This window comes from Sinohyriopsis cumingii, chromosome 12 (genome assembly GCF_028554795.1).
Source record: "Sinohyriopsis cumingii isolate HCF-2022 chromosome 12, ASM2855479v2, whole genome shotgun sequence".
In the NCBI taxonomy this organism is placed as follows: Eukaryota; Metazoa; Mollusca; class Bivalvia; order Unionida; family Unionidae; genus Sinohyriopsis; species Sinohyriopsis cumingii.
The window spans coordinates 80,207,732-80,223,757 of NC_142972.1; the positions used below are offsets into that span (position 1 = coordinate 80,207,732).

General features: G+C 35.5%; 1 protein-coding gene across 1 annotated transcript in view; it reads right to left on the reverse strand.

Annotated features, from left to right (window-relative positions):
* LOC149786819 (uncharacterized) overlaps positions 1-16,026 on the reverse strand; it is a 184,647-nt gene that overhangs the window by 47,589 nt on the left and 121,032 nt on the right. The window contains exons 17-23 of the mRNA XM_089977328.1: positions 13,447-14,385; positions 12,344-12,469; positions 10,868-11,313; positions 4,103-4,337; positions 2,959-3,077; positions 1,196-1,337; positions 585-835 (exon numbers count right to left, since the gene is read on the reverse strand). Coding sequence (XP_089833454.1) covers positions 585-835; positions 1,196-1,337; positions 2,959-3,077; positions 4,103-4,337; positions 10,868-11,313; positions 12,344-12,469; positions 13,447-14,385 — 2,258 coding nt within the window. The remainder of the gene's footprint in view (positions 1-584; positions 836-1,195; positions 1,338-2,958; positions 3,078-4,102; positions 4,338-10,867; positions 11,314-12,343; positions 12,470-13,446; positions 14,386-16,026) is intronic.

A 16,026-nucleotide genomic window follows, 5' to 3' on the forward strand; every position in this document is an offset into this window, starting at 1 on the left:
CTACTTGCTGGATATCTAACCCTGACATAATCATTATGCTTTTTAAAATTTCACAAGGTGGAAGAAATCAGCTCTTTTGCCAGAGGCAATACTCATACTGAAACAACATCACTTCCATCACATGTAATTATTGTCTCCTGATGTTTTCAAGCATAGACAAGTGTCTGAATAATTCTGATCATTTGGAGGTTTTAAGAGATTGATTTTCCCCTTTACTTTTAAAGGTGATTTTGGTCACTGGATGAGATTTCCAAATGAAGCTATAATATGAAACCAAAAACCTGATCACACAAGTGTTTTGCATGAATAATTTAGGTAGATAAAGTATATGAGGTACCTTATGTCAAGTTTGTCTGATTCCCTGACTAACTCCACTAAGTCCGATTTGTGTAAACCTAGAACTACACCAAACTCAAACAAGGCAATAACCAGATTTGATCCTAATGATCATATTTTCTTATTACTGGCTAAGGTTCCATAAGTCTGTAATTTAAGGGTCATTCCTGTAAACCATTCACAGGCAAGACAATAAATACATTCACAGCAGATGGAGAAGCACTAAAGCTGTTATTGATTCAACTTACTGTGCATGAGCAAGATTTTCCACCCTGCCAAGGCAGGTCGAGAAGCAATAGTTGTAGGCAATCATGATGGAGGGGTACAATGACTGGAAGTCCAGAACTACAACAGGATGGGGGTAAAATCGTGATTGTGGTTCCAGTGTCAGGGCAATGCACTCTGGTGACTTCATTCGGGCCCTCTGGTGAACACCTGGAGAAACGGGGATGAAGTTCAGTGGTTTGGCAACTCTCAGCATCATAGACTCTACACGATACTGAAACATAAATTTTCAGGATGAATGTTAACAACCTAGATCTGCTGCATTAATCTTTTACTAGCATAAATCCTTATTCAGGCAATAATGCAATTTGACTAAAACTTTAAAAAGATAAACATTCTCAAACCTTTTCAAATATAAATATTATGTTCAAAGACACTGTAAATTTAATCATCTGACACATCTTTCATTATTGTATTTTGATTACATTTAGTACTCTATATATTATTAATGACATGCATACTATCTTTTTGTATTTGTGTATCTTATTGCTTTCCACATATATATTTATTTTAATTTAAATTGAATCAAGCACAACTACAACTTGTTCTTCTGAAAATCCAAAAGAATACAAACCTGAGAACCACGGGAGAGTACATGATAAAACTCTATCCCAAAAACTCGAGCAAATTCACTAGTACGTCCAATAAGGTCAAACTGGTCCATTATCTTGAAACTGCCTCGGACTCGTGTTACATAGTGATGGATCACTTTCCACCTGAAACACAAAATCACACAATTTAATATTTGCTATTTTGACCATAATTTCAGCTCAGATTTAAGGTCCAATCGCATGTAATGGAGAATAAAAGAAATGTGCCCACAGAACATAAATACCCCATCAGCATGGTCTTTTTGCATGAATGTACATTCAACAGTGCAGAAGTTACTGAAGCATGGAATGTAATTCCAAGAATAAGTTCTGACAATCTATACAGACTGGTGCATGAACATACATACTGCCAACAGAACTCTAGATGCAAACAGATGTAATAAATTCAGTCTGTATATGTGATTTAGATTTTAAGCATACATTTTACAATTTAAGTCATATCACTATGATGTCTACAGTGTGGCAGTTTATAGTGATGTCTAACACTGGTGCATCATGCTGGAGACACATAGCACCATGTCCCACCCAGTCACATTATTCTGACACCAGGCTGACCAGTCCTAAGACCAACTTCCTAATGCTGAGTGCCAAGTGAGACAGCTGCTAGTACCATTTTTATAAGGCTTTGGTATGACTCAGCTTTGTTTTGAACCTGGGACCTCCTGCATCCGAGGTGGACACTCTAACCACTTAGGCCACGGAAGCAGTGTAATAAATTCAGCCAAATCAGAATCCAAATAAAATCATTAAATGCAAAGATGTTGTTTATAACCGAACTCATCCAAGATTTGTTATGCACAAATAAAATTTTTACATACTGTTAGGTCACTGATACATTTCTTTTGTTGGCAGCAAGTAGAAATATTTAAGATGAAAGCATAAATTCAATTACATGACTACAGAAATTAAATTTGCAGAAAAATGAGCTCAATGAATGCCCAACCCTCAAAACGAACAAGGCAGAAGAGAAACTATGTGTCTTTCTGGTCAGACGACCATCCCTGTTTCTCAATGCCAACACTAGCCCTTTTTTCCCCCATGATAAACAATAAATCCCATTAATTCACCTTAAATATATAATATTTAAAACAAATGACCTGCCTACCCTAATTTTAAAATCAATGCAAGCATTAATTTTTGGGAATAAGAGAAATAGGAGCATCAACAGCCTAGTCATCAGAAAAATTACACTTATGCAGTGTTGCACCTTCAAAGCAGGTTTCACCCATATTTAGTCGCTATGTCCTCCAAATCTTGATGTGTGAACTCCCCTTGGGGTGCTTTCATGTCATCATATGTGTCTATATATCTAAGAGAAAAACTGAGAAAAGAATACACTTCCTTTACAGTATAAATATTGATTTCCATGTCAGTACTGATTCTAGCGATTGCCAAAATCACCAAACATGACCCAAGTTTCAGTTAGCAATTCATTTCCATTAAAACATGCCATTTGGCACTTGAAACATTAAATAGTGCAGCTCTTTTAATGAAAATCAGATATCTGAATATCTCTGATTTTACAAGTTACCTCAGTGCTTAATAAAACATGAGACTATGTAATTTTTTAATACTAGTGCTTCAAGTATCTTCATCCCTCTGAAACTGTACAAGTCCTTTGTGACTTTAGAGGATGTGGGGACTCAGTGCCCAGTTTCAATGGAATCCTAGATGCAACACTATGTCTTACGCATGCTTTGCAGGTAAGAGAGTAAAGTACACTGACCTGTGTAAATGAGTTTTGTGGTTGAACCAAGACGTCAGGCTGCGGAATGAGTATGTTGGAATCCTTTGATGCAGTACATGGTATGCCACATTCTCAAATGTATATATATTCAGGGCAACCTGATGAGAAAAATTCAAGGTATAAATGACAAAATGTGAAGAGAATACAGCACAATAGTTGACAAATGCACATATGTTGAGAACCACAAAGTAATAACAGCATATCAAAATCTATGGACTTCCATGCTTTTTGCCTCTTAAAGCAATCAAGTACAATAATATGCAACAACCAAACAAAACTCTGCACATTCCTGGAGTAAAGACAACATCCCAACAGCACCAACATTTGTTTCATCCCATTTACTGTGTAAAAGAACAAGAAAGGCCAAGATGTCATGTCCATCTCCAAGCTATACACACAATCTGAAGAGGGCTGGATATAAATGGTACTGAAATAAAAGCAAAAACTTTAACAATGAGGTAAAGCTAGGGTGTGTATGGATATATAGATGGATATCCAGACACCTTCATAGACACCATCGTGGTTGCTGTGCCGAGTTTCTACCAAGGCTGGCTCAACAATCATCCACGAAACCACCTCATTTTAAATACCTTTCTCCAGTAAAACTGGATGTCTTAAATGGGACATCTTATTACAATTTAAAAATGTTTTAAGGAATGTGACAACCAATGTAAGATGTACGTGTAATGGATAGTTATTAATGAGATTACAACCAAAATTTTATAAAAAATGCAACAATTATTCCTACCAATCATACATACTCACTCATAAGCTGAGACCAACTACAAACTGCACAGATCCAGATCTGCCACTGCATAATGCACCAGCAGATTTGGTTTTATGCAGTTTGTCAGGAGTAATAATTAGTAAACAAACAACATATCACTGATCTGCTGGTGCATTATATGATAGCAAATCTGTGTTTATGTTGTTTGCAGTTAGATTCAACTTATAAGCAAGTACGTACAGTATTTTTTGACAGCTATTAATACAAAGCATCACTAAGACATGGCGAGCAGCTAGGCAAGAAAACAACTATTTTGATGTATTTCTTGAAAATTCACTTAGTTTAGTAACATAAATTAAAATCTAGTCAAAATTTAGGTTAATAGCACAGGTGTACCTCATGCCTGAGAAGACGCCACAAATTCAGAACAATTCTGCCAGCTATGTGTATCTCTGAGCAGTGGTCAGCTCCCCACTCATCTTTCTCTGCAGAGAAATGGCTGCTCTGTGTGAATCCTGGAACCCGGGACAATTCGGCACACAAATTGATACTCAACTGGGCAGATCGCTGTAATAAGTATCCCCAGGACAACATCTGAACCTCATATCCCACCAAAATGTCTGGGTCCCATCTGAAATTTTAATTTTTATAATTAATTTATTGATATACACAAGAACCCAGTGCTTGAAATTCTCAGCTGGCTAACACCTGCCTAACGAACAAACACAAAAGCAGCTGACCAAAAAATATTTTTTGGGGAGGAATCTTTCATTCAAACTTTCTTTTAAATCTATTCACTAGTTTTTAAAAATATTTCTTGAAATGGGCCTGGGGGTCAACATAACCGCTTCATCCTCCATGCTGGACCAGGGCACTCCAACCCTCATGATATCCAAAACAAAACTGATTAGGTATTGGAAGCATCTACTGCATTCATTGTACTGATAATTTAGAGGATATTTTTATTTAGTTAAGAAAACTTAGTTGAAGTTGCTTTTAATAATGAGATGAAGCACATAAGTCTATTCCTATACCATGAAATTAACACTAGAGGTGCAAATCCAAGTTTACTCATGATAAATCTGATTCACATTGCCTCCTCTTTCACTTTTTTATCTCAACCATGGAAATTATCAGTTCAATAATTGATCACCAGTATTTAAGTATTTTATTTTCTTGTAGATGTCTTCATTTATTCACTCATTTACAACTTGCTACCTGAAAAAGGAATTTAAAAGCAAACAAACAAATCAACCAAAAGATTTGTCACAAGTTTTGTCTCAACTCCACATAATTTAATGTATTAGCACATATCGAATATTGATTACTAAAACAATGACTCTACATTAGCCTCATTTTTTTGGGTTTGTCTTGCAAATTCTAATGATCAATTCTGATTATTCTCAAGTCTCAAAACTATTAATATAATAATGTGTACAAAGAGAATTTTTAAAGGAGTCTTTCAGGTGGTATTCTTCAAGTTCAATGTCTTTGATATCTTATTGTAATAGCTTATTGTTTTTTGTTTTTTTTTAATTAGTAACTTTAAATTTTGTAATAGCCATGAGAATTTGTGACTTTTGTGTTTTAATGCCATTTTTAGCATGTAGTATATTTGATTGAGAAAGAATCTGGGTAGAACCACCAACCCATTCTGGCAGCGAGAAGCAGCACTGTTTCTATCAAAGGCAATATTTTTGCCACTTTCTATAATAACAGCTGCTGTTTCTTCAACCTACATTAAGTGGAAGAGACTAATGATAACTGGAAAGAATAGCGAACTATCTAGAAAATTCAGACTCTACAACCAATGACAGCTGCACAAAGGACCATGCTTTGGTGTGCCCAGCAAGTGCCAGGTGTGCTCTAATTGGCTTCCATGAAGAAAAGGATTCATTCTGGCTTTGTCCCATTTTAGCAATATCCCAAGCATGCATGGCCAAGAAAAAGTAATCAGTGATGCTGACAGAACAGTGTACAGGTGTTGCAGTACGAATTTTACACCACTCCACCTACCTCAAAAAAGCTTCTCCAAAGGTTTACACTAATCTCATATAATTACCCTGATGGCCATACAACAAAACAAAGCAAAGCAGAAATTTGCAACTTGGCACAAAATTCCCATCCCTGTTGTTTGTATCTTGTTCCAAATTTGTAGGTAGCTCAGTATCATTTGTACACAACCGTAAAGGCCTCTGTTTATCAAATACGGTTAAATTTTGTCAAGTGGTTTTGAGAAGAAATTGTGTAAAGCTTTTTCTGTTTTTAGTAATGGTTGCCATACTTAATGTCACAATGACATCATTTGTAATACCTTCAAAGGTTTTCATATCAGGATACTTTCCATCAGTTTGGTTACATTCTGCGGAGTGGCTTTTGTTATTTTTTTAATAAAAAAAAGGTAATTTACAGATTTACCTAATTTTAGTAACCATATTATTGTGTTATTTTTCATACAAGCAGCCTTATTAGATGGAGAATCATAATCTTTCAATGCAATTATGCCAAAATGTTTTCTGTCAAATTTGATCAAGTTCTAACATTTGGTTTTAGAGAAGAATTCACTTGAATATTTGTATTTTTTCAGCAATGGCATACTGAATAGAAGAAAGTCATGATTTGTATAAACTTGAAATGCCTTCAAGCAGGAATTCTTATTGTCAAGTTCTGTTCAGCAGTATCTGTGAAACTGTGCAAAGATTTTGTTTTTCTCAGTGATGTTAGTCATATTTAATGGTGGCTATATTTAATAGTAGATCAGCAACGTTGGTATTAAAGTGAGAAAAAAAAACTTAATGCTCTCAGCCATATCTGGTTAAACCTTGTCAAGATGTTTTCAAAATGTTTAAAACAGCTCATGTTAAGGGATGATATGTGCCAAACAAATGCAGGAATATGCAATGAGCTCAATTTGCATAATGACCAAGTCAGCTCACACAAGAACCCAAATGTTAACCAACTTTTATTCTGGGCTTTTATACTGCAATCTATGGAACTATTTAAACATATGGCTATTAACCTTTTTGACACTTCAAAATATTTTATTTGAATCCTTGGGCATTAATGGGAAATAAAATAGTGTCAGCTATTACCTATTTGGACATTTTCTTTGTATGCATTAAACTAGTGGAATGGTGAGAGATTTGTTCATGTAAGTATACCCCTGCCTATCCTGCCTAGACCCACAGGAAGGAGATGAGTATATGGCTGACCAACAGGCATATCTGCTGAACACCCATGTTAATATGAACATTTGTTAAGGATAATGAGTGATAAGATCTTCAAGATCTTCACTGTGGTAATACCAGCTATCTTGTCGGCATTATTTTCACTTACGACTAAATATACATTATAAGAAGTCTTCTAGTGAAAACTCTGTGATGATGCAACCATCAATGTTGAGATCACCATCCATTCAGGAGGAGCAAGCACATTTTCAAGATGGCTATTGTGGCCAACTGAATGTCTGATTGGCACCATTTTCACTAAAAACCAGGAATATTTCATAAGAAAAGTCTTTTAATACAAATCCCATGCCACTTCAACCATCCATGTCAATATAACCATTCATTCAGATGGATATTCATTAACAAGGTTTTCTAGATGGATTAAACATCTGATCAATACCATTTCCATGTAAGACCATCTATACATCATAAGTCTTTTTAGCGAGAACCCCATGTATGATCATGTGTTCTGGAGAAGAATTACAAGAGTTCATGATGGTTACACATTGTGACAATTTTGGATGTCTCATTAGCACAATTCTGATTTAAAAACAATTATGCATCATAAAAAGTCTAAGTGAAATCTCAATGATGAAATTAGTCTATTCAGAAGGAAGAACAATAGCAAATATTTTCAAGATGGCTGTCACAGTGGCCATAGTGGATGTCAGATCAACACCATTTCCATTTAAGACCAATTATACATCATCAAAAAGTTTTTGCAAAACCCCATATCAATATAACCATATGATCAGAAAAACAAACAATAATGGGATTTTTAAGATGAAAAAATTTTGGGTTATATTATTTGATGTCAGCTCAGCACCATCTTCATTAAGGTCCAACTAAATATCATAAGAATTCTTATAATAAAAATCCCCAAAAGATGGAAAGTCTTCAATAAACTCACTGGAGGAACACACAAAGATCAGACAAATAAAATTCACTCACTTCTGGTAAATGACACCATAGTCACTGATGACACTGACATTGCAAATGTTTTCAATGATTTTTTCACCAACATTACCACAAAGTTAAAAGAACCAGTGATAGAAAACAACTTTAATGAACTGAAAAAGCTCTGCAGCAGCAAAATCTCGAAGGGGGTATGTTTCTCTATCTCACCAGTATCAAAAAACTTTGTTAAAAGATGTTTCAGTGAACTTGATACCAAGAAAGCTACAGGACTTGATCAGATTGGCCCATGACTCATTGAATCATCTGTCTCTGCTATTGTAGATAGCATAACATTCATAATTAATTTAAGTATTGCAACCTCATCTGTCCCCAAAATATGGAAAACTGCAAAAGTAACTCCTATTCACAAATCTGGTTCTAAGGATAACACTGATAACTACCGACCAATCTCAATATTACCAAACTTGTCAAAATTGATTGAAAAACATGTCCATGACTCATTCATGTCATATTTAACCAAATCTTGCTGTTACACCCTGATCAATCATGCTTTAGACAGAACCATTCCTGTAAGACTGCCTTGATTTCCTTAACTGATAAATGGCTTCAAGCTCTTGACCAAGGTAGAATAATAGGATCTGTATTTGTAGATTTCAGGAAAGCTTTTGACATGGTGGATCATGAAATCCTTTTGAAGAAACTGAAAATCTACCAGTGTGATGAAGGAACAATTAGATGGTTTACTTCTTACTTAAGTGAGAGAACACAACATGTTTACATAAATAATGTTCTGTCCGAACCTGGAACCATTAGATATGGAGTACCACATGGCTCAATTCTAGGTAAATTACTATTCATTTTATTTATTAATGACCTACCACTTTTACAAAGAGACTCAATATCATCTACAGATCTCTATGCAGATGACACAACATTGTCAGACATCCAAAACACAAACCATAAACTCTGTATTTCTTTACAGAATGCCCTAAACAAACTGGAAAACTGGTGCACATGCAATGGCATGGTGGTAAATACTGGTAAAACTAAAATATTACTTATCACAACACGGCAAAGAAGGCTAAATCTTGATAGTGATGAACTATGTCTGACATGGAAGGATACAAATTTGCAAATGGTCTGTCATGATAGACTACTTGGTGTTCTGGTAGATAATAACCTATCATGGACTGAACATATCAAACATATCAGTAAAAAAGTCAATTCAAGTTTATGGCTTCTCAGTAGGATAAGACATTTTCTTCCTGAAAGGCATAGACAACTATTTTATAAGAGTTACATACAACCCATTTTAGACTACTGTAATAAAGTATGGGGTAATTCAAATGATAAAAACATAGCAAAGCTGGCACATCTTCAAAAAAGAGCATTTGGGCTAATATCAATCCAGAAAGAAAGCAAGGAAAATTTAGCTGGTAGGTTAAAATTATTACCTATTAAAGACCAAATCTGTTTGAGAAAAGCCAAATTAATGTACAGAATATCCCATAATAGTGCTCCTGAATATTTACAATCACTATTCCAGTATAGGCTACCTGGTAATACTCCCCACCTGTGATCCATGTCTACCAAACAGTATGAAATTCCCAAACCAAATAAGGAGTTATTTTTAAAAAGTTCCCAATACTCTGTAACTCTGCTCTGGAATATTATTCCAGTTGAGATTAGAAATGCCCACTCTATTTCCTTCTTCCAAACCCAAAATATCCGGTGGCTTCAGAGATGCAGCTAAAATAAATAAATTCCTTTGTATGAGGGCCTCATATGGTTAGTGCTGAAGCCATAATGGATGACAGCCCTGCACAATTTTCATTTTTTTTAGGTCCAACCCGACATCAGAAGAAGTCTTTTGATATAAAAAAAAAAAACTCATGTTAATGTGACTATCTGTTCAGGAAATATAGCAACAGGGCTTCAATATGGCAACCATGGTGACATTATTTGATATCCTAGGGTCACCCTTTTTACCTAGTGTTAACTAGACCTTAAGATGAATGTGTGTTCATAACGCTTTCAGAAGTTTTGGAGTAGTTGTGATAACAAACTTGTGCAAATGGATAAATGGTGGAAAGCAAATGTTGGCAATAGATGGACCATGGATGACATTTGACAAAACCTCTTCTGATCTATAAACAGTAAAGTGCAAAAAAAAAAAAAAAAAACAATGGAAGGAAATAAACATCAACAGTGACCTACATCAAATGTGACGGTGTTCTGCTCATCAAGGTATATCCACAAATTTGTGCATGTTGCCAATAATATCCAAAAACTAACAAAAATGTAAAACTTGACTTAAGTTACTAAATCCTGAAAAATGGGTCTCAGTGACCTAACTTTGATCAGATGACGCTGCACTCACCAAGAAACATCCATACACACACAAAACTGCACGACTCCCTGACCAACAAAGCCTTCAGAAACAGAACTACATGCAAAATTAAAGTGAAGTCGCAGAGGAAGGACATTTTGAGCTAACTATTGTGAATTCGGACAAAAAGTTTTAGGACTCTTGAGAAACTGACTTTGATGCAAAACTTACCAAGAATGTATACAATAAATGTATGTGTGTGTGTGTGTGTGTAATTTGGATTTTTAACGTAGCTTTAACAATTTTTCAGTCCTACTGCTATGATGTCTGCAGTGTGGCAGTTTATAGTGATTTCTAGCACTGGGGCATCATGTCGCAGACATGTAGCATGATGTCCCACCCAGTCACATTATCCTGACACCAGGCTGACTAGTCCTAACACTAACCTCTTAATGCTGAGAGCCAAGCTAGGCAGCTGTTAGTACCATTTTTGTAAGTCTTTGGTATGACTTGGCCAGGGATTGAACCCATGACCTCCCGCATCTGAGGCAGCTGCTCTAACCACCAGGCCATGGAAGCGGCCTCTGCAATAAATGAGCAGAACAAGATATGGCTATATGTCTCTACCACACTTGTGGTGGAGAATAAATAAATATATGGACAGTTTAGTTATTATGGATTTCTTACTGTTTCATAAACTGGAAGAAAGTCTGAATAATTTCCTGTTCATTCTTGACATAGGTGACCTTCAAATCTGTCACTCCTGATTTCTGTAACAATGTGAGCTCCGACCCTTTGACTGATGCATTGTCTGAGCTAGATGAATTATGAGAACTCCTTGAAGTTGCTGACAAGTCAGTTGATTTTACTGTGAACTCTGACCCCTGGTCATGTGATGTAGATGGCAAAGGAGATTTTCTTCCAGTAGCTGATGAAGCTGTTGATGAATTCAGTTCAGCTGAATTTTTATCCAGGATGATAGCTCCTGTCAAATATCTGTCCCCTTTCTCTGCGGGTATATCATTAAAAATGAAGTAGAATATGCCCTGTATCATGTCAAACTCAGGGTCAGGGCGAAGGTCACCTCTCGTCTCAACATGCAGCTCTAAGCTGACAACTGTTAGGTATTGATTCTGGAAGCATAAACATCAATGGCATTACACATCTGCAGAAACAATGCAATTTTTATGTACACCTCAATTAAAGAAATGCAAGAAGTCATTGTACATTGCAAAAATATTTTTATTTTAAAACACAATATGGATTCAGTAGTTGGCAATTTCATTTTTTACACATTTTAGTAAATAAAATTCTGATACAGTAATTCTGACTCAGTCCCTGTGGGGCTTCTCTGAACCTCATTGCGTAATTTATTGGCCAATTTTATTTATTAACAAGCTTTTGAACTACATTCTTCAGGCTGTTCCATTTAAACATACCTGGTACCAAGAGAAGGTAGCTTTAAAAAAACACGAAAGGGTACTCTGTTGTAAATATGATACAAAATTCTAAACTGCATTTATGGGCAACTACTCCATGCTGATATGGCATTCCATGGTCACAAATTTGTTTTACTGGAACAACCCTTCCCATAAACTGACTCTGAATAAAAGCATGAAACTGAAAGAGAAAGGTTTCTTTCTAGAAGAAAATCAGTAAAACCAATATCCCAATCAAATTACATTAAGGTTCTCTCTTTCATCTATAAATGTTCTAAGTTCAGGTTGTGCTTTTGATGATGAAACAGCAAGCTGATATTTATTAGCTTTTAGCTTTTTCATGCTGTTTTATGTCATGGGCACCTCCATGTCCAATAACAAAATCACAATTACACAATTACCACAGAAAGATCATAGTTCATGGAGTCTTTAAATTTGTGATCTATAGCAAAAACAAAATTCACGACAAATAGTGCCATATATTCTCGCTTATACCATATATACTTGCTTACAAGTCAGATCCAACTAGTGTGAACCAAGATCTGTCAATACATTACATAAAATGTACCAGTAGATCAGTTAAAACAGTTTGCAGTTAGACCTAACATATATGTAAGTACACATGTTATACAATTCACTGTTTTTTGTTAGTTTCTGACATGACTTCATAAATTTGGTACATGTGATCTGAGGTGCTATAACACCATTAAAAAGATACACTGACCTCATGTAAGGCTTTTGAATCTTGTAAATTCTGCTGACTGACTTTGAATCCGAAAGAATTCTTTGGGGTGGGACCATCAATTTGGGAAGTATGCTCTTTTCTTTGAACTGGTGTGGAAAACTGTTGCTGTAATATTCAAGAATAACAAATCATTATCATTAACAGTAAGAAAAGTATGACTGAATTCTTATCATGGCATTCATTCAACTGATTGCAGATTTTTATCTGGCAACAACAAAACTGTACCAAAAGCACATAAAGTAACATTTCTTAACCAAACATAACTAGGAATTTATGAAAAATCTAGACTTAACTCCTGAACCAAGCAATAAATCATATTGCATATATTACATTGTTGTTTACACATATGAAATATATTAAAAGTTTGATTACATGCATGCAATATGCCAGATGTGCTTGATGCATGAGACATGCCTTGTTATTCAGCAAATTTCATACATTTTCTGCCAAAAGATAACCAGCTGAAAGTTCTGTCTATCAAATAACCACAAATATAACAATTACACAAGTAATACACAATTAAGGGACCAACCCCCATCAAGAGTTTGACTAATTTGGCAACAGGCTGTGTCGTGTTGCCATTTTTAAACGCATAATAGGTTAAACTTGGCAGACAGTAACAGGTGGAGGAAGCACCCAGGAAAAACCTAATAAGAACCACCAACCCTCAGGAAGCTACAGGCAAGCTTTCTCACATACATATTTTCTTTAGTTCACTCTCTTCTCAAGCTATATGTTACATAGCAAGATGGCACTCTGGGGACCCTAACCACAGCACTATAACTGGGTTTCACTGTATCTGAGTATCCCAAGTGTATGGTTATAACTGGGTTTCACTGTATCTGAGTATCCCAAGTGTATGGTTATAACTGGGTTTCACTGTATCTGAGTATCCCAAGTGTATGGTATGAAAAATCCTCCTGTTAACATTAAGCATACACAATGCATGCAAAAAATTGCACTTATTTCTTTACTGGATCAGACCCTAATAACTAATAATTATTAAAAAGTTGAACCATTAGGTCACTACGGTGAACCTATATTAAGAATTTGAGTTACAAGAATTTATTAATGACCCTTACCATCATCTGGTTGGTGATAATAGCCCTCCTAAGTGATTTTTCTGTGCTGCTAGACAGCCTTCTGCTTAACAGCTTGATCCTCTTAGGAGTCACAAACCCTGCTGCAGCACTTGCTGTTGCCACCTCCTGATCTGGTTTGAGTGTTTTTTGGTCTTCTGAAATTGGGGTACACACTGACTCAAACAAATCAACTGATGTTCTCCTAGACTGAGGTGTGCTGTGTAGAAGACTAGAGTTATCCAGTTTTGTACCTGGAAGTGTAGGTGACAAACCTCTTTCATGACATTCCCTGCTGAAATCTGGAAAGAGACATCTTTCATGTGGCTCCTGGATGGGTTCCAGGGATATTTCTGGTGGATCCTTGATGGGTTCTGGGGACAGTACTTGTGGAACACTCGAAGGCTCAATAATGAATTCTGGAGAGATAACTTTTGGAGAACTATCATCAAAAATGATTTGCTCTGATTTTGCATCCTTTGACTGTTTCATACTGCTATCCTGTCCCAATAGGTCTAGGTCAAGACTCTGATTGGCATCTGTACCGTAATTCTTTTGAGGCAGTTCCAATTTCTTTTCAACTAAATCTGCCTCAGTGTTCTTGGTATTCTGATTTACCACATGCACATCTAATATTTTATTATGTTCTTCTCCTTTCTTAGTGTTCAAGTCTGCATTTTTCAAAAATTTAGAAAGTTTTCTCCCTTTAAGCCACTCTTCCACTTTTTTCTTGGCAGGTGGCAATTTACAAGGGGAGATAATTACAGGTCTATCACCAGTTATTGCAAATCTAAAATCTAAATCTCTTTGAAATTTTTCAAAAATATTTTCTCTTTCACCTTGTGATGAGAATAAATCGTCTTTTGCCGATAAAACTTTTCTCCAAGTTGACAAACCCTCCAGTCCTGAAGATAAATTTTGAAACTCCTCATGATGTTTCATCTGGAATTCAAAGAAAGAAAATAACTTTTTTAATCATTTGAGTTGTGGATTGCAAAAAGCATACATCATTGACATTTTACATGAACTCAACAACAAACCATGCAAATATTAAGTTTTTAATCTGCTGCCAATTCACCATTATTTGTAGATCACTAACATGTGAAATCTTTCATAGATATATTTTAAAGGGACATTCAAGCACATTTCAGACAAAAATATAATTTCTACCATAATTAAATGCAAGAAGAAACTTAAGATGGCTGTTGCTTATAGTATATAGAGTCCCAAATATTTCAAAATTAAGTATTTAATTCTTATACAAAACTCTGAAATATTTTTTTGCCAAAATCAGCTCGAGAACACTCTTGCTATAGGGACATTGGGCATGGAGTTAGAAATGCAGTCATCTAGAAGTTGTTTTGCCAGAATTTAAAACTCTTTGAGATTGTAATGTTTAAGCAAAGAGATTCTAAATTAATTTCTACTGTCAATATTTCATTCATTTTATGCTTTTCACTCATCATGAGACTTCAAAGCAGGTTTACTCACTGATGTAGCTGAGGTTACTATAACTAAATGTATCCACACTTGTATGAAAGGCGGTGACTTCATAGCAAATGTAAAAATGCAATGACATTTTAGCAAAGTTGCAAGATCCCAGAGATTTTGCACTTGGCATTGGTCCTAAGGTATTTCTTCACTGCTTTTAACTAAATATAGAATTAATACTGCATTCTACAAGTAACTTTCCACTTGTTCCATGCAATTCAAGGTGCAACTGGACCAAAAATATTCCATTTTTTGACATTTACTTTTAAATACTGTGATTGGTACACCAGTTGATGGTAATGTTCCCAACAACCATATAGTTTAAGCTGATCTCGGCCACAAGTGATCATTTGACAAATATAACCTGCGACACTTTATCACCTGATGTTTTCCATATGTACAATGTTTATAGTGCTTATGGCAGTCTATGCTTCCCATCACAAAACATTTGACTGACATTTTATCAACCATAATAGCTTCATGTTGCTGAGGGTTTAACACCATTTTTCAGCACAAAATAGGCTATTCATGGCAGCCAGTATAACTGATGGAGAATGAACCTGGGAAAACTTGGGTAAGAAACAACAACTCACAGAAATCTACTGGCAAGCTTTCTCACATGCCTACATCGACTGATTCAAAGACTTGAAAGCATGCAAACAGAGGTGAGATGGCAGTGATTGGTAAAGGCAAGTGCTTTAGACACTCAGACCCCCCGAGGCCCCCTAGCCTCAATATCCAAGTAAACACAGCATCCATACACACATCATGAGGTGATTATAATCCCAAAGGAGACCATGTACTAATCAGCACATAAGCAACAAACTCTAATGAGCTATGAAACCCAACATGGAAATCAAATTCCAGTATTACTAAATTTCTAACATTTTAATTAATATTTTATTTCATTCTTGATATTTATGTAAGTTTATTAACAATTTTTACTGACAGTGGTTTTTGTCAAATTTCAAGCTCTTTTAAAGGACAAGAGAGCATTTTAAGCACTTGTTCAAAACTTGTTAGAGATGACCACAAATTAAATAACTTTCTAAGGTAACTACCAAGATTCAAGCACTTTTCATGATTGTGCAA